Source organism: Chanodichthys erythropterus, chromosome 21 (genome assembly GCF_024489055.1).
Source record: "Chanodichthys erythropterus isolate Z2021 chromosome 21, ASM2448905v1, whole genome shotgun sequence".
In the NCBI taxonomy this organism is placed as follows: domain Eukaryota; kingdom Metazoa; phylum Chordata; class Actinopteri; order Cypriniformes; family Xenocyprididae; genus Chanodichthys; species Chanodichthys erythropterus.
Window position 1 is genome coordinate 15,527,732 of NC_090241.1, and position 23,385 is coordinate 15,551,116.

General features: G+C 39.4%; 1 protein-coding gene across 1 annotated transcript in view; it reads right to left on the reverse strand.

Moving 5' to 3' along the window:
- Positions 1–23,385, reverse strand: part of usp43a (ubiquitin specific peptidase 43a) — a 111,932-nt gene that overhangs the window by 13,919 nt on the left and 74,628 nt on the right. The window contains exons 7-11 of the mRNA XM_067374086.1: positions 18,009–18,171; positions 10,820–10,928; positions 5,219–5,319; positions 490–567; positions 163–292 (exon numbers count right to left, since the gene is read on the reverse strand). Coding sequence (XP_067230187.1) covers positions 163–292; positions 490–567; positions 5,219–5,319; positions 10,820–10,928; positions 18,009–18,171 — 581 coding nt within the window. The remainder of the gene's footprint in view (positions 1–162; positions 293–489; positions 568–5,218; positions 5,320–10,819; positions 10,929–18,008; positions 18,172–23,385) is intronic.

The following is a 23,385-nucleotide window of genomic DNA, read 5'->3' on the forward strand; positions in this document are numbered from 1 at the left end:
GATAAACACCCCCCCACACACACATAGTATATACATCCTGTAATGCCTGAAACATTGTCACCATATCCACACATAAAGAGATGTATTGAGTCGAGTAAATGACACAGGTTAGAGTAATAAAAATGAGTCATAAAAAGAGAGTGTGATTAGAGGAAAGAGTACCTGCTCCTCTTTGGTGTAAAGCTGAAAACACTCATCCAGAGTGCAGCTGTGCTGCTGTACATGATTCTGCTGCTGGAGTCTCACACTCTCTGCATCCTCAATAACTTCCTCTTGAATGTTACCAAAGAGACTGAAACAGAATCAAACAAGAATTCTAAAATTCAAATGATATTACTGAGAAGGCTCTTACTAATACTGGGAAATGTACACAATGGTTTTAAATTAAATGAATGTCTTTGCCTTTAAAGAAAAAAAAAAAAATATATATATATATATATATAGAGAGAGAGAGAGAGAGAGAGAGAGAGAGAGCAGCATGTATCTCACCATTCTTTTATTCTGTTCTCCCATTCAATTACAAGCTTCACATGCAGAGGACCACCAGGACCACAGAACTTCAGGGCCCTGTGAGAAAATACATGATTCAAATTGTGAGTTCGTTATTCAGCCACTAGGGGGCAGACTATAATCAGTGTTGTGAATTTCATAGAATGAAATAGCATTAGACAGCAAGACAGTTGCAGTTAATTTATAATTTGGCAGACTGATACTCCTATTCTCTTTTATTTTGCCATTTTATTTTTAATTGAATTCAATTTACATTACTTTTTAAAGGTTTAGGGTAAGTTATTTTTTATAACTTTATTTTTTTTCCAGAAAGGACTGCTGAAGGTGATCAAAAGTGACAGTCAAGACATTTATAAAAGATTTATATTTCAAATAAATGCTGTTATCTTTTTAATGTAAAGTATAATATATACAATAATTTATTTATTTATTTATTTATTTTATATATAGCCTAATTTAACTTAGCTTTTTGCCTTTGATTGTACAATTAAAGAGGGAGGGTAAAGGAACTACCAAGACAAGACTGAACATGATCACATGCAACTGGGTCATGACTAGACTCAACTATGATGATTATGTCTTACTGCTGTGATACAGCTCATGTCATTTTGTTTTCTAATAAGAACATGTATTTTAACTTGTTTCATCATTACAAAACAAGACAAAAAATATAGAGGGAGAGAGAAAAATATATAGAATAAAATGCCCAGAAAATAAAGTAAGTCAGAACAACGGCCAGTTCATTTATGCTTTAAATTGCAAGTCTAAACATAGCTTTTTTCATTATTCACGGTAATTACCAGTAGGATTCATCTGTAGTTCTCACTATCATTACAGGTCCTCGGACTGGAGGAAAAAAAAATAGCCTATACATATGACAATAATCACATGGCTAAATAGCCAAGAAAGAGAAAAAACACACAGCATTCACAGCCTCGGCCCTCACTGTTCACCCGGTGCAATTCTGCAAACAATCGATCAAATATGACAGAGGGAAAAATTGCGGCAGAAAGGAGTGCGGGGTAATTTGAAGATGTGACTGGAGCATGGCTGAGTTTTTCTGAGAGCTGGGCTAAAGCCAGATTAATTCTGACGCACAGTCCGTCTGCGTTAATTGCGATTGTTTCTGAGAGGATTTAAAAGCAGGGTACAATAATTCAGAGACGTGAGGGGAATTCACTTGGATTCATCATCTCTGGAATATTGAGAAGAAAGCTTCACACACGCAGGAGTTTTCTTATCTTATACCGAACAACTTATCTTGTCTTACACTGGCAATTTACCTTATCTCAAAATAAACTTTGGGGACCTAACACACACGCGCGTGCGCGCACACACACGCACACACACACACACACACACACACACACACACACACACACACACACACACACACACACACACACACACACACACACACACACCCACACCCACACCCACACCCACACCCACACCCTTCGTCTCTGTAGTTACACACTGAAAGTTTGCATGCTTTTTCTCTGTTCTCTGAACTTCTGTTCATAAAAACCATCTATTTTATGATAAATGTTTGTGGCAACCAAATGCTTCCTGTAATTACTTAGAAAATGTGGTATTGTTAACTCAATCTTCCTTGTGAAACCTCTAGATAGATGAATGAATACATCTTCAGCAATGGCTGACAAACTTAATTACTTGCACAGTTAAACACTGCTGGCTTTCAGCACACAAGAGCAGCAGCTTGCGTCAGAGAACAGCAGGTAACCACATGAGAAATGGAACGTCTCTGCCATCATCTGAACATCATAATTACAAACAAACAACCTATTTATACAGTGACGGACATAAATGAGAGTAAACAATGATGCTTTGGTAAGAAAAGGTGTTCGGACACCTCGGCAACATGTTAAACACATTCACAATCTCTCAACCTGCACCTTACAAAAACATACTGTTCTAGCCTGGTATGATGCTATATATCAGATGGTAATACCATGGTACTTTGATATATACCATGGCACTAAATGATGACCATATTCATATATATTGATATTTCCATGGTAAATCCAGGTTACTTAAAAAAAAAAACTATGGTGTGGTACCATGGTGCAAGTTAAAAAAAACCATGGTAATTGTCAGTAAATGTTATTACATCTTTTTGGAGTTGTACCACATGACATAACTAAAACCGCTACTAACCTTGCCTTATCATAAACAGGGCAAAATATCAGATATTATAAATCTGCAGAGGTATCGTTTGACTATGCCTGTTGGTTGCACCATATGATTTTCATGGTCACACCACATTTTAAAAAAGAAAAAAAGTCATATTAATAAGCAGTGATATGTTTTCTTGATTTTTTTTCTCAAGAAATAATAAAAGTTTATGTCAAATTAAGTTTTTCTTCCTTCATTATGATATCAGGGCAGGGTATCACCCTGACATTTGTGACTTTATGTCCCTCAAAATATTCAATATTATTTCTTATTGTTCTTATTATTTCAATACTGTTTCTTATTCAGATATAAAAACATTCTTATTATATATGCGTCACGTCATCTGTCCCTTTCATTTCTTTACGCTCACACAAACGCACACATTACTGTCAAACCCTTTATTTAATCTAGTTTGTGGTTTCATATATAATCTGCTCTAAAGATTCAAATTCTCTTCTACTGATCTCTCATTAAAAACCTTGAACTTTTAAAGGTGCCCTAGAACCAGTTTTAATAAGATGTAATATAAGTCTAAGGTGTCCCCTGAATGTGTATGTGAAGCTCGAAATACCCCATAGATTTATTTATTTTTTTAATTTTTTTTTTTAACTGCCTATTTTGAGCCATAATTACATATGCACCGATTCAGTGCGCGGCCCCTTTAAATCTTGCGCTCCCCTGCCCCCGAGCTCTCGACTGCCTAAACAAAGTTCACACAGGTAATATATCCCTCAAAATGGATCTTTACAAAGTGTTCGTCATTCATGCTGCATGCATGCATCGATTCCTGTGAGTATAGTATTTATTTGGATGTTTACATTTGATTCTGAGTGAGTTTGAGGCTGTACTCCGTGGCTAACAGGCTAAAGCTAACATCACACAGTGGTGGTGAGATTTATAAAGAATTAAGTTGTGTTTATGAATTATACAGTCTGCAAGTGTTTAATAATGAAAATAGCGACTGCTCTCTTGTCTCAGTAAATACAGTAATAAACAATGGTAACTTTAACCACATTTAACAGTACATTAGTAACATGCTAACGAAACATTTAGAAAGAGAATTTAAAAAAATCACAAAAAATATCATGATATCATGGATCATGTCAGTTATTATTGCTCCATCTGCCATTTTTCGCTATTGTTCTTGCTTGCTTACCTAGTCTGATGATTCAGTTGTGCACAGACGTTTTGCCCTTGTGTAAATGCCTTGAACATGGGCTGGCATATGCAAATATTGGGGGCGTACATATTAATGATCCCGACTGTTACGTAACAGTCTGTGTTATGTTGAGATTCGCCTGTTTTTCGGAGGTCTTTTAAACAAATGAGATTTACATAAGAAGGAGGAAACAATGGTGTTTGAGACTCACTGTATGTCATTTCCATGTACTGAACTCTTGTTATTCATCTATGCCGAGGTAAATTAAATTTTTCATTCGATGGCACCTTTAAGCAAAACACATTTACAAATGAAAACATCATAATTTTGTTATATTCACTTCAGAGGAAGGAAAACAGCCCAGAATAGCAAGCACATGAGTGAATGAGGCTGCAGTCACGACTGTGGAACTGAGTTTTAAGCTGTTTAAATTGAGAAATGGATCATTGGCTTTTGAGACTGTGTGTGTTACACCTACAGCACTGAGAGGATGAGCTCTTCATGGTTTGGCTTGTCGAGTTTGTCTCTCTAGAGCCTCACAAACATAATGCAGAGAAGAGGATACAATTAGTCCAAACTAGGTTAAAATACTGTGATGTGGGTGTTTGGAGACCAATTAAAAAGTTTAAAGCAGCTGGAGATATTAACTTTTAGCAGCGCTGATGAACATTCAGGGTGTATAGAACACATACCCCTGGTTTCACAGACGAGGTTTAAGCTAGTCCCAGACTAAAATGCATGTTTGAGCAGTTTTACCTGAAAGCAACTTGCACTGACATGTTTTAAAATATGTCAGTGTCATTGTTTTGTCTCAAGATGCACATCAGTAATGTTTTTTTCTAAAGCACGTTTATAAAAGCTACTTAAATGTCCTAATTCAGCTAAGGCCTAATCCTGGCTTAATCTAAGTGAAACCGAGCCATAATGTGTCAAGGCATTTCTAAATATACACTAGTTCAAAAGTTTGGGGTCAGTAAGATTTAAAAAAAAAAGAATACTTTTATGCTGCAAGGATGTGTAACGTTGCAGGAAGGTGTAACAAAACAACGATAATCCAAGGAGACAATGTTCCAAAATAAATAAGAAAATGAATCTGTTTCAAATGAATACTTTTCTTTTGAACCTTCTAATAATCAAACATTCCTGAAAAAGTTTTACGTGTATCAACTGTGATAATAATAAGAAATAGTAATTGAGAACCAAATCACATCAGAATGATTTGACACTGAAGACTGGAGTAATGGCTGCTGAAAATTCAGCTTTGCCATCACAGGAATAAATTACATTTTAAAATATATTAAAATAAATAAAATAAAAAATACAGACACCAAACTTTTTGTTATGTGGGCTCACCTGTCCACAGTTGGGTGGCACAGAGGTCTACTGTCGTAGGGAGACAGGTAACTGCAGGAAGCCGACCCACCCACCACACGCATCTTAAACAGTTCAGAAGTCTGTGGAAGGCAAAATACAGTTTTTTTTAATCACAAGTTATTGATTCAATCCATGTGTAGCTTCATTTAACTAAAAGGTCCATACGTTGAAAAGAGTTGAATAAAGACTCTTCAAAACATTCTAATTGCTAATGCTAAACAACATTCAGGTTTGTAATGACATGGGGTTGTGTGAGCCCTTAAAAATTGTCTTTTCTGGATAAATTTGAGCTAGACGACCATTCAAAAGTTTTTAATCTTATTCTTTATTGCATTAAATTGATCAAAAGTGACAGCAGAGACTTCTATATTGTTGCCAATAATACAGTATATTGTTCAAATAAATGCTGTTATTTTGAACTTTCTATTCATCAAAGAATCCTGAAAAAAAAGTGTAGCACAGTTTACACAAAACAGCAGAACTGTTTTCATCATTGAGATCTATCAGGTGTATGCCCTGTGTTATGGACTCTTATTTTGATATTGTGGTTTGTTTCCTTTAGTTCCTGTTTTGCTGCACTGTTTATGCTGCCTTCACGTGTTATCGGAAATTTGATAATTCCCACTTCTGATGTCGTGATTTCAAGCTCATCGCATTCAAGTTTTGAAATGGGAGGGCTTTCATGTGCAAATGAAACTTGTATTTACGATAATTCCGAGAGCACGTGAAGGCAGCATTAGTTTCGGTTTCCTTGGTTACTGATATGTCCTTGTTTGTTTTCTTGTTTACGCATTATTATCACCTGTGTATCATTATGTTTGCCATGTGTAAAACTCTCGTTTGTAGATTATTTTGGTTTGCCATCTCCTGAGAGTTACAGATTCAGAATAAAGGCTTTGTTTTGTTTACTCTTCGTCTCATGTGTGCTGCACACCAACTCCTGACAATAATAAATAATAAATGTTACTTGAGCACCAAATCAGCATATTATAATGATTTCTGAAGGATCATGTGACACTGAAGACTGGAGTAATGGCTGCTGAAAATTCAGCTTTGCCATCACAGGAATAAAAACATTAAAAGAGAAAACAGTTTTAAATTGAAATAATATATAACAATATCACTGTTTTACTGTATTTTTGATAAAATAATTTAAATGTACATAGACAGAACTTTATCTATCAATGATAAATTAAGAGTGAACATTTGCCTTCTGAATCTGGTGTGACCTTGAGTGACAATAACAGCATTCAAACGTTTTCGGTAATGGGCTATGCATGTTCAGGGCTGTTGTCTTACTGACTTTCTGTTTAACTAGAACTTCAACGACTGACACCCTGTAGAAAACGCATTGTTCCATCAATGACAACAAGCCTTGTCCAGAGGCAGTAAATTAGCCCCAAACAATAATAATGCCACCACCATGTTTTACAGTTGGGACGAGTTCCATATTATTGAATGCAGTATTGGTTTGCCCCAAATGTAATGCTTTTCATTTAAACCAAAAGTTATATTTAGGACTCATCTGTCCACAAGATATTCTTCCAAAAGTCTTCTGGCTCACGTTCTCAAATTTTAGATGGGTAGCAATATTCTTCTTGGGGAGTGTTTACTCAATGGTAAACACTAATCTTAGATAATGTAAGAGGAACCACAGGTCCTTAGATGTTACCATGTTTTTTTTTTTGTTTTTTTTACAATATAAGATGTCTTTCTCCTGGAGTTATATTTGTTAGATAACCACTCCTAAGTAAAGTAACATTGTAGCTGAGCTTCTTCCACTTTTATATTGTAAAAATAGGTACTCTAATCTGATTGGTGGAAAATAGCAACCTTTTCAGCCTGGAAAGCATCAATAATTTTTTTTTTGGAAGTTAACCAAGAAATGAGAGTTTACTTTAAAATGAACAAACCAATGAGGTTTGTTCAAGTGAGTACAGTTGAGCTGCCATTGACCCTATTTGATGTTTTTTATGTATGTGCGTTGATCAATGTTTATATGTGATTAAATTAAATCTGTTCATTATATAACATGATCATGCCTCTTGCAGAAGACCTAAATGGCTTGATTTATATGCATTACTTTTACCATCTCTTTATGAACATTTCGAAGCTTGAAGTTGAATGGTTTCATTAAAAATATTTTCATTTGTGTTTTGAAGATGAACTAAAGTATTATGGGTTTGGAACAACATGAGGGGGAGAATATGACATAATTATCATTTTGGGGTGAGCAAACTCTTTTAAACTTCAGGTTTAAAAGGTTCAGTTGACCAGGGCCAGAAACCTAATTTCGTAAATGAGAACACCCCCTTTGAAAAGTAACATTTTAAACAATATCTCAATGAACACAAAAACAATTTCCAAAATGTTGACAAGTTTAATATAACATCTGCTCAACTTATAACATGAAAGTAAGGTTAATAATATAACTTGGAGAACAAAATTTTCAGTTTTACTCAAATTAGGGTGATGCAAAAATGAGTACACCCCACTGAAAGTCTCTGGAGCAAAGCTAAATTTTAGACTACAAATGTCTAATTTAACAAGAATTCAGCCACATGTGAGTCTAATTATTCATTACACAGGTGTCCAGCACCTTGCCGTTTCATGCTGTCAGCAATGGCACCACATGGAAGAGAAATGTCACAAGAAAGAAAATAATTTCTTTACACCAGAAAGGTGAAGGCTACAAGAAGATCAGCAAAGCTTTACTTATCGGTCCAAATACTGTAGCAAAAGTGGTACAAAAATTTTAAAAAGATGGAACTTCAACCATCTCACAGAGATGTCCAGGTCGTCCACAGAAGTTAACACCTCGACAGGAGCGTCTTGTGAAGATAAGGGTTGAAGAAAACTGCAGTGCAGTTATCTAAATAAGTAGAAAGCCAAACTAGGGTGACTATTTCTCATGACACAATATGGCGTACACTGCAGAGGAATGGCATGCATGGGTGCCATCCACAAAAGAAGCCTTTCCTAAAGCCCAGGCACAAAAAAGGCTGCCTAGAGTTTGCCAGGACCCATGCTGACAAAGATGAAGACTACTGGGACTCTATGATCGTCGAAGATCGTCATAGCACAAAATTACAATCCAATCACACAATTCGTTATTTACGTGCAGTTAGTGAAGGAGGGATAGGCGGAATTGCCCTGAATGACACACAACAGAAGCGCGCTGTTGCGCGCGCGATCAGTTCTCCTCGCGCCTGAATAGTCAAATACTCGTGCACACAGATGTCTAAATGTCCATCGTGTGGAGTATCTCGCGTGAATACAGTCGGTTATGGCTTAAGTGGACGTAAACAGGTGGGTAATAACTGGATATGCGTCAGTTACGTCCATGCATTCAGCAGCCCAATTAAATAGGCTTACCTGCTTGTCATTAATGTTAATCAAACAACAAAAGATGTTAAATAAATGTAGGCTATATGTTAAATAAACCGAGTGTATCTTCTTTGTTCTTTTATATAGCCTAACACAAATAACTTATAAAATTTCTCATATTAGCCCATGCTCATATTGTCCACCTCTTGCCCACCTGTACATACCAGCTGATATACAATGTAGTGTTGATTTGGGTGGACAATCTGCATTTAAAAGTTTGAAAGGGTTTAAAATTTTCTAAATCAAGTAAAATGACTCGAAATAAAGTAATTTAATTATAACAAAGTCAACTTTAATCATATAAAATGTAATTTACCAACATCAAAATTGTGGCCGGTGAAAATGCTGAGTGGCTAGTAATTTTGGAAAACCACTAGCCACAGTGGCAGGTGAACAAAAAAGTTAATGTCAAGCCCTGGTGCCTACAGTGAAACATAGTGGTGGCAGTGTCCTTATGTGGGGCTGCATAAGTGCTGCTGGTGTCGGGGAGCTCCATTTCATTAATGCCATCATGAATTCACAGATGTACTGCTCTATACTGAAAGAGAAGATGCTACCATCACTCCACGCCAACTTGTTCATTACATGCCTAGAGGAATTGGTGCTGTCATTAAAAACCATGGAGGTCATAGAAAGTACTACAGTAGATGTAGTAGTTTTTGTTGTGGGGTGTACTCATTTTTGCATCACCCTAATTTGAGTAAAACTGAAAAATGTGTAATCTAAGTTACATTATTAACCTCACTTTCATGTTATAAGTTAAACAGAAGTTAAATTAAACTTAGTCTTGTCAACATTTTGGAAACTGTTTTTGTGTTCATTGAGATATTGTTTAAAATGTTACTTTTCAAAGGGGGTGTACTCATTTACGCTGAACACTGTACCTTATTCCAATGTCATTTTTAAATATCTGATAATCCTGAAGGTTCACATACAAGTAATTAACAAGTTGAGCATTTTAAAATTTTATATAGGATTTAGAATAAGATCTGATCACAATGAAGATCAAATGTTTGCAGCAATACGGAAAATTCTTAATTTATAAACTTTCTAGCTCCACTAAAAATATTGATGAAATTCTCTTGATAATATTACATTTTTTGGGGGTGAACTAATGCATTAAAATAGGTTTGAGAAAGGCATTTGTTTATTTCTTTCTCTGGGAATGACAGCAGCATAGTGGAACAGAGGAAGAGAGGAACATCAAGCTTTAAAGATGCTATTTAAAGCAGAAATAGAACAAAATGGAGCTGTACTCAAGCGTGCAGGGTGATAAATTAAAGATTTAATGGGAACCAATGAACAGATGCAGAGGTCTTTTGTTTGAGAAGGTGAGTTTATATTGGTCCTTTAATTTATTATCCTGAAAAGATGTTACAATACAACTCTGCTCTCTGCAGTACTGGCCAATCTGTTGTACTGAAGCAATTAGAAGACAATGTAAGATTTTGTGTCTATATCATTAGTTTTCTAAAACATATTCTAACACATTTAGTTTGTTGTGGGGCTCAACTCTCCTATACAATCTAAAGGGTCTGTAAGGTCAAAAAACTAAGAATTAGCATTGAAAAAACAGGCCTGGTGTTACAAAACAGTGTTGATATCTAGTTTTAAAGGCACTTCAGATGACTAAATGGCATTTAATGTATATGACTAAAGCTTTTAGTTAAATATATTCTACAGATATATTTTAAATATTAATTCAAGATGATTCACTGACTTTGACAAACGTTTTGAGTGTTAAACAGGAATCTCTTATTTGGGAAAACATATACAACAGTGACCCTCAAGAGGGCAGCGCTAGCAGTTGGCACATGACCATATATGGTGACATTCCTGTATATTTAATCTTATAAGGGAATAATGAAGTGCTTCAGCATGTATCTAAATGACTGATGAACAATAATGAACAAATTTATTCATATTCAATCAGTAACTCCAACAGATGTGTATTTCATAAGAGTGAAAGAAAACCTGTACACATGACCATTTCTCTTTCTCCTCATCTCTCCATCTCCTGTATTCAACTAATTGGTCTGTATGATTATCCTTCCACCATGTGCATATTTAAGCTTGCAGGGAGAGCGGTGTCATAATTATCAAGAGGCTTCTGTCATAATAAAGAAATTTGATATCCCATAATTACCCTAATTCTAACCTCAGCACATGCCGCTAACATCAGCTCACACTCACCTTTACAATTGTATTTTTTTTAAATGAGTAAAGCTTATTGCAGACACTCTGTTGCAGATGGTCCCACGAAAGAGTCCTTTCTACTCTCATCAGGAGCGGAGGTCCAAACCTGGATAGATAAAACGAAAGTCAAAATGAGTGATAACACAATTTTGAGATATATTTATTTTTCCCTGCATCGTCTAAGACTTATATATGCACTTTCTAAATCCGGCAAGCACTATTCTGATTGGTTGACTTTACAAGAGTAATACCTGTTTAGGACTCTTATTATGAAATATATTTATGTTCCATCGTTTGTTTTCGCTTTGTCTTTAGTTCCCCATTTACCCTTGTATATCTATTTTTCCCTGCAGTTCTCGGGTTTGTCAGTTATTGTCTTGGCTAAACTAAGCTGCCACGTTCAAACTGTCATCTCCGCAATTTAGATTATCATCTTGTTTGAAATAAACTACTGCTGCAATAGATTCTTGCTGCACTTTTCCCTGCCTGAACGTTACACAGGGGACACAGCATTTTATTAAGGCAATAATCACTGGACAAAGTTTGCCAGGTCAGTGGCATCAAATCTTTGAAAGATATTCAGAGTTTAGTTTGAAGCAATTTACTAAGAATTAAGTTAACTAGATAGAATTTATGTAGAAATTTGACAGGCAGAAAATCTGTGTCTTTAGTTTTTTACATTATATTCAAATGCTTTCTGTATAAACATTGGTAGAGACTACTGTGCCAGTCTAATATTGTCAGTGTTGTGCAAGTTACTTTAAATATATAAATATAAATACTTTATAGATTACTTGTTACTGTAAAAGTAATTCTTTACCTTACAATATTACTGTCTCAGAATTGTAATGCGTTACATTACTCCTGTATTACTTCTGAGTTACTTTCACCAAAATAACTACAGAAGTAGAACTAAACATTCTAAAATGACCAAATGTACTGCAGAGCATTTTACATCCAGTAGAGGGTGATATAATGTAGCATAATGACTGTGGGCTATCCAGGCTACTAACAATATAGCTTATAATTGGCAAAGTGAAGGCTCAACACAATGCAAGAAAGGATGATAGACAGAATCACAAACGATCCAAGTCTTTTAAAAGTATGGTAGAGGTAAAGTTATTATCTGACAATCTCGAAGTAATGAGCATACGTCCATCTCGCAAATGTACAGTCTTCTTCCGGAATCTTCACCTTTAGCCGCTTTTCCACTGGCCAGCACGAGCACAGAGGCCGAAATCATACCGCGTTTCCACTGTCGGCCCATTAGCCTCGCGGCCCGCCTGTAAAACCCGCCCTAAACACGCCTTCACTGGACTATGTCACACAATACAAAGTTACACCAACGAGAGGGAGATGAATGAAATAAATCGCTAAACAAATATATCAGAAGCTGTCATTTAGTCTTTATTTACAAACTTGGACATCACACGCGGCTATTGACTGACCACGAACAGGTAATAGAACTTACTTGTGTCCACTTTCTAATAAAAATTCTTGATAATTTACTCATGTCATCCAATATGTCCATGTACTTATAGTGGACTTCAATTGGCCCCAAACGGTAGAAGGTCAAAATTACAGTTTCAGTGCAGCTTTAAGGGGCTTTAACGATCCCAGACGAGGAATAAGGGTCTTATCTAGCAAAACCATCTGCCATTTTCTTAAAAAAAAAGAAAATGAATATGCTTTATAGACACAAATAATCGCATCACAAGTGCTTCCACCAGACCGCGATTCTTCAAAAAGCTTATGCTGAATATCCTACACCTTCCCTATTCAACTTAAGGAACGAACGCGGTGCCAGTTCTGTTTTTTTCCGTAAGTTTTATGGGGAAGGTGTAGGACATTCAGCATAAGCTTTTTGAAGAATACGGAATCGCGGTCTGGTGGAAGCACTTGTGATGCGATCATTTGTGTCTATATAAAGCATATACATTTTCATTTTTTTAAGAAAATGACCGAAGGTTTTGCTAGATAAAACCCTTATTATTCCTCGTCTGGTATCATTTAAAGCCCTTTGAAGCTTCAACCGTTTGGAGGCCATTGAAGTCCACTAATGTTTTCATCAAAAACCTTAATTTCTTTTCGACTGAAGAAAGAAGGACACATGGACATCTTGGATGACATGGGGGTGAGTATCAGGAAATTTTTATCAGGCTGATTTATACTTCTGCATCTGACCTACACTGGAGCCTCTATGCCATAGGCTATGCGTCTGTTTTCATTTATACTTCTGCGTCGTTGTCCACGCAAACGTTCATGCAGACCACTAGAAGGCAGTGTCCGTGGTCATGTTGAGGATCAAGGCAAAAGCTGAAGAAGCAGCAGCTTGTCATTTACGTTGTCAGAGAAGCTTACAAATAGAAGTGGCAGAGAAGCAGCAAATAAGTAACGACTTTTGTTGCAGTATGACTGCATGTGTCCCCTGAAACAGAGCGGTTTTCATTGCTATGGAAGTTGAAAACGCTCGCTCTTCTCCGAGTGCTCCGCGCCATTTTTTTTATCTGAAGGAGGGGAGTAAACAGCGTAGGAGAATGACAGGGAGACGGAATGGTTGAATGTCATTATTTTTGTTTTGTTTTTGCTCACAAAAAGTTCTCTCGTCGCTTCATAACATTAAGGTTGAACCACTGTAGTCACATGGACAACTTTAAGGTGCAATGAAGTTGCTGCCTATATGTGTGGTTCAGATACCGCTCGGATTTCATCAAAAATATCTTAATTAGGGTTCTGAAAATGAACGAAGGTCTTACGGGTTTGGAACAACATGAGGGTGAGTAATTAATAACAGAAATTTCTTTTTTTTTGGTGAACTAAGCCTTTAAGTTGATCACTTCCTATCTGAATGGACAGTTGTTGGCCAGAACAAGCAGAAGTGTGGTTTGTCGTTTAGTATGGCTAGCAAAACTGCTGCACCACTCACAAAAATTTCCCAAGAACTCTGACAAAATAGTCACTTCCCCAGTAATCAGATATTACAGGACAGGTTGTCCCACCCCTAACTTGTGACATTAGTCAGCTGACACTTCAGACTGCTCAAGCAAAGAGAGCAATGTTTTGAAAGTGCTACAGAGCCAGGGGCGGATCTACCAGGGTGGCAACTGCCACCCTAAGAAAAAGCTTTACCACCCCATCTGCCACCCCAAAATTACCACAGAATAAAATATAAACCTAAGCAGTGTTTCAGGTATTACTGTTCAGCAGCGGCGCTTTAATGTTATGACCTAAAAGTCAGCATAACGTAAAATAATTTCAAGAAAACACGTCTTTTAATAAACTGTGCATGGTTGCACGCGCACGCAGTGCATCCAGAGTAGTCAGCTTCATTAACAAATGACTCTTATGAACCGGTTCTTTGACAGTCAAAAAAACAGCGCAGCCAAGTTAACTTACAGGGATTTTTCCCCCTATTTGTTTGCGAATTGAAAAACTGATGACACACCAGTCAAAATCTGAGAGAGAGCTGAATGAATAATTTACAGGGGTTTAGTCTAGTGTCAGAAGACCAATACACTGCTATAGTATAGTATATTGTAATGAAATTTGTCCAAATGTGCAGAGGATGCTGAATTTACTTTTACTGCAATTGACAGTATACTGTATTATGTGGCATACCAACTTCATTCTTATTTTTTTTTCACACTTTTCATCTAGGCTACTGCAAGATCAATTTATAATAGTAAAATGAAAAAAGTCCTTCCAAAAGTTAATTGCTGTATTCACTGTATCTGCATCTGTAAATGTATTTTTGTATAGTGTAGTAGACATTGAGCTGCAAAATAATTCCTGAATCCCAATAAGAGGTATTTTTGTTACAGTGTTAAATGAATTGATCTCACTAGTGCAGTAGTGTGTATTTGTTACATTTTGTGTGTCATCTGATGCAAAAGTTTGATTTTGTCAGACAAGAATAAGTTTTTGATTAGAACATTTTATTTTGACCTGGAAGTTTGAGGTTTGTACAAGTTGGTGTATTTTGAGATTGTGTTTATAGTTGTGAGAAAATGTTGAATTGTTTCAGGAATTGTGTGTTAGCAATCAAGAAAAACAATAACTAGACTGAAAAGTTTGAAAGACAAATTTATGCTGGCTTGTCATAAAGCCAATTTAAAGTCTTGTTTAAAAACCGTAAAAACTTTGGTCAGTTAGGCCAGAATATAGATGTTCTGGGTGATTGCTAAAGTGTTGCTAGGTGGTTGCTATAGGAGATTCTGGGTGGTTGCTAGGCTCTTGTTGCTGGGGCGATGCTAGAGTATGTGGATGATAGGTCGTTCTGGGTGAACACACACAGACATTCCCATCTCTGTTAATAATAAAAACTCAAAAATTGTTTTGTTACTCTTTAACTTGCACTAAAACATGTGATTTAAACCATCGAAGTAGTCTGAGTAATATTAATAAAACTGCTCATCTCCTTTACTGATATAAGCTCAGAATCTGTTGATGTTTTTCATATAGTGTCTTTACTTGGTGTCATGATGGATATTGAAATCTTGTTATTTATTGTTACATTTTAAACAGTATATAGAGGACTACTTTGTGGTAATGCAATGTTTGTGAACACAATTGTGTATGTCAGGCCTTAAATCTCCAAAAACTAAGCATGGGCGCTTGCTTTGTTGTTGCCACCCTTCATAGACCTCATGCCACCCCTTTGCCACCCTATAAATAATTTTCTAGATCCGCCACTGTACAGAGCCAAAGCACTCATCATTTTTTTTTTTTTTTTTGGGTGGGCGGGGTGGGGGGGGGGGGGGGGGGGTTAGCTGTCTTTGCACATAAAGTTAGGACAGGATCAAATTAACATTGCAAAAGTTACACAATTTCCCCTTAATACACCCTCTCAAATTAAAAATATTAACCTACTTTTTGATATAACTCCTATATTTTGTTACAATCATTGGATTCAGAGAAAAAACTTCTCAAATGTGGGCCAGAGGCTGGAGGCATCTGCCATTAAGGTGCAGTATACAAACACTTCCTCGTTCTCTCCCTCTCTCCCCTCTTCCTTGAGCCCTAAAATGTCATCTTGACATTTGTAGGTGTTCCAGGGGAATACCCGTCATCTGTTTCCACCCATTGCCCTGTGTCCACGGGTGAGGGAGCGAGACTGTGTGCGGCTTTGATTGACAGCTGGAGGTTAGTGACAAAGACTGTGCCAGATGCAACACTCCCCAGAGTCCAGCTTCAGTGCAGCTGTAGTTGGAGCATGTAAGATGAATCCTGTGCTGCAGTTTACTTGCTTGGATTATTGATTCTGACAGGACTTACTGATCTGACCTGTATAAATTAATGTCTTTGTGCATCTAGAAATGTCTCTTCTACCAGTAGGTCTGAAATAAACTTCCAATGAATCACTTAACAGTACGTTTGGGATATTGGATCTTAAAAATGATAACTATACATGGATTTTAAATGGTCTTTTAATCACATGATAATGTTTCTGCAGGAACAAACAGCTATAGCACTAAGTGCTGCAGTCTTGCACAAATCTGCTTCACATTTTGTCATATTATATTGCAAATACGAAATACGAAAATTGCGAATTACATTTTTCAAATTAAATGAACCCTTTCATGCATGAATTATGATAACCACAGGTCTGACATCTGACATTTCTTCTGTTAAATTAGCAATTTTTTTTATGTTTAGGTTCAGTAATTTCACTTTAATGGCAATGAAAAGGATATTAGTCAGTTATTGAAATGCCTTATTTTCATAAATGTCACCTTAGTCAATTTATTGGTATTTAACCAATTTGACTGTCTTTTGCTGCAAAACCAGCTATGTCCATGTGTGCTTTTTTTGCAAAAACCTCTTTGGACAACAAGACATAGTAAAATGTCCATTTCTGTCATTTTTACAGCAGCAAAAGCAACACTTTTGTGTTTATTTGCAACTCATGAAATCCTGTCATTGCCACTGTAACGATGGACAAAACATGATAAAAATTTGCAACTCGGCAATTGATTTCATACACACACAGTCATTCATCTTGAAATCATATGGTTCGATTTGCGTCTTCCGACTGGTTTTTCTGTGGACTTAGAGGCTTTTGCTAACAAAGGGAAGTGGCGTTTAGCGGTTTCTGTAAACGAACTGACATTTCTGAATGGGCTGACGCTGGGATTTAGTGGATTTAAAGCGAAAGTAATTGATGAACGTATACTACGTGCAGAGAGCTTTCGCTCAATATCATTTTGACAAAGGTGGCATTTAGCAGCTTTTGCATCTGAACTCTTCATTTGTTTCCTATGTGTTTTTATTTCTGTTGGCCCATGAAAAACAAGATTTGAACTTTAATTATTGCAACCGTAATTGAGTTTATTCCAGTTCGAGAAGAACTTTATACAAATTCAGAGTTGCATGTCTTTGAGGACGTGATTCCATCAAAGATCTCTACAACCAGTGAAGGTACAACTCTGTGGAAACCCAACTCAGACTATAGAAAACGCTCCCTCCAGTCGATTTACCCCTATTAGCTGAAAAATTTGATTATGTTCAAAATGGACAATTCAGATCTCCTCTCTGAGAAAATCCCAATTTGGGGTTCACTTGGCAAAAAGGTTGGGAAACCCTTAGGCCGTGTGTCCAACAAAGCTTTTTTTTTCCAGCGGCTAGCATACTTTTCCAATTGTTTTCAATGGGAACACCGTGTTTTTTAAACGCCAGGAGCGTAACGAGCATCTTTTTCATGCTCAAGTGCTGAGTGCTTGGCATTTTTACTGGTCGCCTCAAGTTGAAGAATGTGCAACTTTGAGTAAAATGCTGCACTCATCACTTTCACTTTTTAGCCAGCTGTCCAATCAGAGTGGAGGAGTGGCGGGACAAATACAACACCGATTAACTGTTACACCATATTTTTGCTGTACAATGGACTCAACAAGCAGAGAACGGAACAAAATGGATGAGAAATGAACATTGCTGGTCTCCGAACATACATAGCAAGTACTCTACATTGTGTCAACATTTTTAGTCTGAAACAAATTACCTGCAAAATCAGTTACAAGTATCAGTGCCACAGATATTCCATATCGTAACAACAAAGCGTCTCAACTGAAAAAAAAAAAAAAAAAAAAAAACGCACACAGATAGGCATTTTCAGCTGGCTAAAAACGCTTTGGTGGACACATGGCCTTAGAGGGTTCCTTCTGTAACATTAGGTATGTAATGCTTTTGTCACCTTGTAGCTTGTTGGCCAGATCCAGCAACATTGCAGAGTAACAGGAGGATCTTTGAAGAACCACCCTGATTCAAGAATTCTGATGACAACGTCCCTGAGGGTGGTAACCTGTGACCTTCGTGCTCTGCAGTGTATGGGGAGGAAGGGAGGGAGTGATGGAACCCTACAAAGATAAAAAGAAACAAGCATGTTATTCAACATTATAAGTGTTGCAAAATAAGAGTGTACAATAATACATATTCTAATAATTTATAATCATGAAGTGTTCAGTGATAAAACGAGAACTTTGTATATTGTGCTTTCAAAACTTGATAAAGATAAAAAGGAAGGTCAGTTATCCTCCAATTCCATGACATTTTCATTTTTACATTTTTATTTTTACTTGTTTACATATTTACTCCACTCTGTGCAATGCCTAACAATGCCCCTTAGCTGTCACTGTAAAGCAGCTTCTTGGGCTTATTGCTTTGTATGTACTGACATTGAATATGCAGACGTACAGTAGGTGGTCAATATGCTCTTTAGTTATGTCAATATATGACTTCTCAATGACCCATTTTTGCAGCTCAATTTCTACAAGTGGTCTGAATGGAAAGTGTCGTTATATAGCTCTTACTTATGTTTTCTATATGCTGTATCTTGTGTATCAGGATGTGTAGACACTAAGTAGCATTTGAAACATGGTATGTATCATTTTATTCCTGCATCAAACTTCTCTTTGGTTTCCTTGGTGACTGCTGGCATGCTCTGATCTTTCACTTCAATCAGAAGTGGATGTTTGATCCTGCATTGTGATTAAAAGCCAACAATGCAGGACATCACACGCACATACTTGTATATGTGGTTTACGGGGACTATCCATAGACATAAGGGTTTTTATATTGTACAAACTCTATATTATGTCCCATTAATGAAATGTGACATCATCAGATTCTCATCAGTGATGGGTGTCCAAAACATCAAAACATAAAGGGCTCAAATCATACTGTATATTAATTTCTCACTTAAAGACTTTTATATTGTTACAAAAATCCTGTCACTTTTGATCAATTTAATGTATTAATGCAAAACACTAAAATAAACATTAAATAGCACATTTTTGCAATTAGCCTTTCATTTTATGTAATATGTCGGACAGAACTCTTATGCTTGTAGACGGTTCCTAGATTTTAGAATATGAACAGTTACATAAATGAATACTTGACAGACACCAAATATCTCTGGATAAATATTGGCTCTCTTTAGCAATCCAGTGAGATAACATGTGGCAAGTGCTTATGTACAGTATCTTCCTTTCATGACAGGATGGAAGTGTTTCTCTCTCACTCTCTGATTCGCTTTCTATCGCACACTCACAGCAGGCCTTACTCGTCAGAGTCTCATTTGAGGGCCAGCTGGAGCAGATTGAAGAGGGGAACTGTGAGCTTGTGAGAGCCATAATTAAACTTGGCCCTGACTGACACACACATACACACACACACATTTCACACTTTCACAGACACAAACACACTAAGACCAACCCACAGCTTGAATGCCTTTCCAAAACAATGCAGTTCTTTTGGATAATGACAGAATTCTTCAGCTTTATTTTAAGGCCAAATGAGGAGCCAGTAAGCACTCTTAACAGTGCTGGTTAGTTGTAAGTTGTTAGTTGTTAGCTGGTAGTTGTTAGCGCTAACTGTAATTATATGTAATCTGGATTAAGTAACCAGATTCCAAAACAAAACATTTGCATGATTGCAGTTGTCTGATGTTGGGTAACAGTCACATAGTCACATCTTTTTGTGTTTTATTTTGATTGTTTTTATTTTAAAATTGTTTTAATAAGACATTTTTATGATTTAATTAATTATTAGATTTATCCATTTATGAACAATTCAAAGCAATTCCTTCAACACCAGTTTTGGAAATCCTGGCATATATATAGTAATGTAATGTTTAATGCCCTTCATGTTGTTGATAACAAAAACAGCAATAACCTATAATTTCTTTGTCTTTGCACTTTTATATCAATATGGTACATAATTATCCTACTTAAATCTATGTGATAAATGCGTTAGGTCAAAAGCAGTCTAAAAGTAATCAAAAAGTAGTCAGATTATATTACCTAAATTCTGTAATGTAATAGATTACATTATTCTTAATTTTTGTCATGTAATTTGAAACAACATACTACAATTTAAAAGTAATCTATCAACCACTCGCTCTTAATAAGGTAATTAATTGCCTTTAATCACAGCAGTTTTCCTTTGTTACCTTTCTCAGTGTCATGATCACAGTCTGTTCATGTTCACTCTGGACTACATTTCCCATGATCCTCCATTGCTCATCACCTGCACTCACTTCACAATCACTCCTCACTAATCACCACACCCAGCTGCAGCTCATTACCAGGACTATAAAGGACCTTCACACACACCACCTCACCGCGAAGTCTTGATTACCCAGTGTATCATTTCCGAGCGTTTCCCTGTGTTTATTGTCTGCCTGTTTATTGTTACTGATCCTGCCTGTTTCCTGTTTACTGACCCGTTGCTGCCTGTCCTGACCCTTACTTTGCATACCGACCTGTGAGTGATATCTGCCTGTCCTGATCTTTGCTTGTTCCTTGACCACGATTCTGCCTGTCCCTTGCTGTTCCTGTTTGCTCCTGTTTGACCCTGCCTGTACGACCACTCTCACTTTAATAAAAGCTGCACATGGATCTCTGCCTCAGTCCCGCTTCGTTACAGAAGACTTCGCCGCCACCTCGATCCACCAGCTTCCCCGGAGGACATTTTTACGGTATGGACATTGATCAGTTGTTGCTATGGAGTACGCAGGGCACACGTTCACTGGAGGATTACATCACAGAATACCTCAATATTGCATATTGTTCAGACCTGCCAGACTGTGTGCTCATAGACTTTTTCTGTGAAGGCGTTAATCAGCCACTCAAGTCACAGTTGATTCGTGAGGGGCCCCGTTCTTCACTTAGTCATTTTCTGGATTATGCTTTATTGACTGTTGGCTCTCTGTTTACTGTGGGTGTCGCGGAGGAATGCGACACCACGCTTAATCATGTAATGGCTGCCGCGCCAAAGGACACTCACAAGATGGCGGCTCCCATAACAGCAACACCAGTCAACATCTCCGCTGATCGCCCAGAGTCACGTCACGTCTCCGCTGATCGCCCAGAGTCACGTCACGTCTCCGCTGATCGCCCAGAGTCACGTCACGTCTCCGCTGATCGCCCAGAGTCACGTCACGTCTCCGCTGATCGCCCAGAGTCACGTCACGTCTCCGCTGATCGCCCAGAGTCACGTCACGTCTCCGCTGATCGCCCAGAGTCACGTCACGTCTCCGCTGATCGCCCAGAGTCACGTCACGTCTCCGCTGATCGCCCAGAGTCACGTCACGTCTCCGCTGATCGCCCAGAGTCACGTCACGTCTCCGCTGATCGCCCAGAGTCACGTCACGTCTCCGCTGATCGCCCAGAGTCACGTCACGTCTCCGCTGATCGCCCAGAGTCACGTCACGTCTCCGCTGATCGCCCAGAGTCACGTCACGTCTCCGCTGATCGCCCAGAGTCACGTCACGTCTCCGCTGATCGCCCAGAGTCACGTCACGTCTCCGCTGATCGCCCAGAGTCACGTCACGTCTCCGCTGATCGCCCAGAGTCACGTCACGTCTCCGCTGATCGCCCAGAGTCACGTCACGTCTCCGCTGATCGCCCAGAGTCACGTCACGTCTCCGCTGATCGCCCAGAGTCACGTCACGTCTCCGCTGATCGCCCAGAGTCACGTCACGTCTCCGCTGATCGCCCAGAGTCACGTCACGTCTCCGCTGATCGCCCAGAGTCACGTCACGTCTCCGCTGATCGCCCAGAGTCACGTCACGTCTCCGCTGATCGCCCAGAGTCACGTCACGTCTCCGCTGATCGCCCAGAGTCACGTCACGTCTCCGCTGATCGCCCAGAGTCACGTCACGTCTCCGCTGATCGCCCAGAGTCACGTCACGTCTCCGCTGATCGCCCAGAGTCACGTCACGTCTCCGCTGATCGCCCAGAGTCACGTCACGTCTCCGCTGATCGCCCAGAGTCACGTCACGTCTCCGCTGATCGCCCAGAGTCACGTCACGTCTCCGCTGATCGCCCAGAGTCACGTCACGTCTCCGCTGATCGCCCAGAGTCACGTCACGTCTCCGCTGATCGCCCAGAGTCACGTCACGTCTCCGCTGATCGCCCAGAGTCACGTCACGTCTCCGCTGATCGCCCAGAGTCACGTCACGTCTCCGCTGATCGCCCAGAGTCACGTCACGTCTCCGCTGATCGCCCAGAGTCACGTCACGTCTCCGCTGATCGCCCAGAGTCACGTCACGTCTCCGCTGATCGCCCAGAGTCACGTCACGTCTCCGCTGATCGCCCAGAGTCACGTCACGTCTCCGCTGATCGCCCAGAGTCACGTCACGTCTCCGCTGATCGCCCAGAGTCACGTCACGTCTCCGCTGATCGCCCAGAGTCACGTCACGTCGCTGGTCCTGTCCGAGAGCGGAGAGGATTGCGTTCCAGCATGAATGATCCTCCACTGACTACAGCACGAGCAGCTGGCATTCCGAAACCCACGGCTGCTTCGCTCTCAAGCCAGCCGGACGCTTCGCTCTCAAGCCAGCCGGACGCTTCGCTCTCAAGCCAGCCGGACGCTTCGCTCTCAAGCCAGCCGGACGCTTCGCTCTCAAGCCTGCCGGACGCTTCGCTCTCAAGCCCTCTCGGACGCTTCGCTCTCAAGCCCTCTCGGACGCTTCGCTCTCAAGCCCTCTCGGACGCTTCGCTCTCAAGCCTGCCGGACGCTTCGCTCTCAAGCCTGCCGGACGCTTCGCTCTCAAGCCTGCCGGACGCTTCGCTCTCAAGCCTGCCGGACGCTTCGCTCTCAAGCCTGCCGGACGCTTCGCTCTCAAGCCTGCCGGACGCTTCGCTCTCAAGCCTGCCGGAAGCTTCGCTCTCAAGCCTGCCGGACGCAACGCTGTCAAGCTCGCCTGGTGCAACGCTGTCAAGCTCGCCTGGTGCAACGCTCTCAAGCTCGCCATGTGCAACGCTCTCAAGCTCGCCATGTGCAACGCTCTCAAGCTCGCCATGTGCAACGCTCTCAAGCTCGCCATGTGCAACGCTCTCAAGCTCGCCATGTGCAACGCTCTCAAGCTCGCCATGTGCAACGCTCTCAAGCTCGCCATGTGCAACGCTCTCAAGCTCGCCATGTGCAACGCTCTCAAGCTCGCCATGTGCAACGCTCTCAAGCTCGCCATGTGCAACGCTCTCAAGCTCGCCATGTGCAACGCTCTCAAGCTCGCCATGTGCAACGCTCTCAAGCTCGCCTGTTGCAACGCTCTCAAGCGCCCTGGA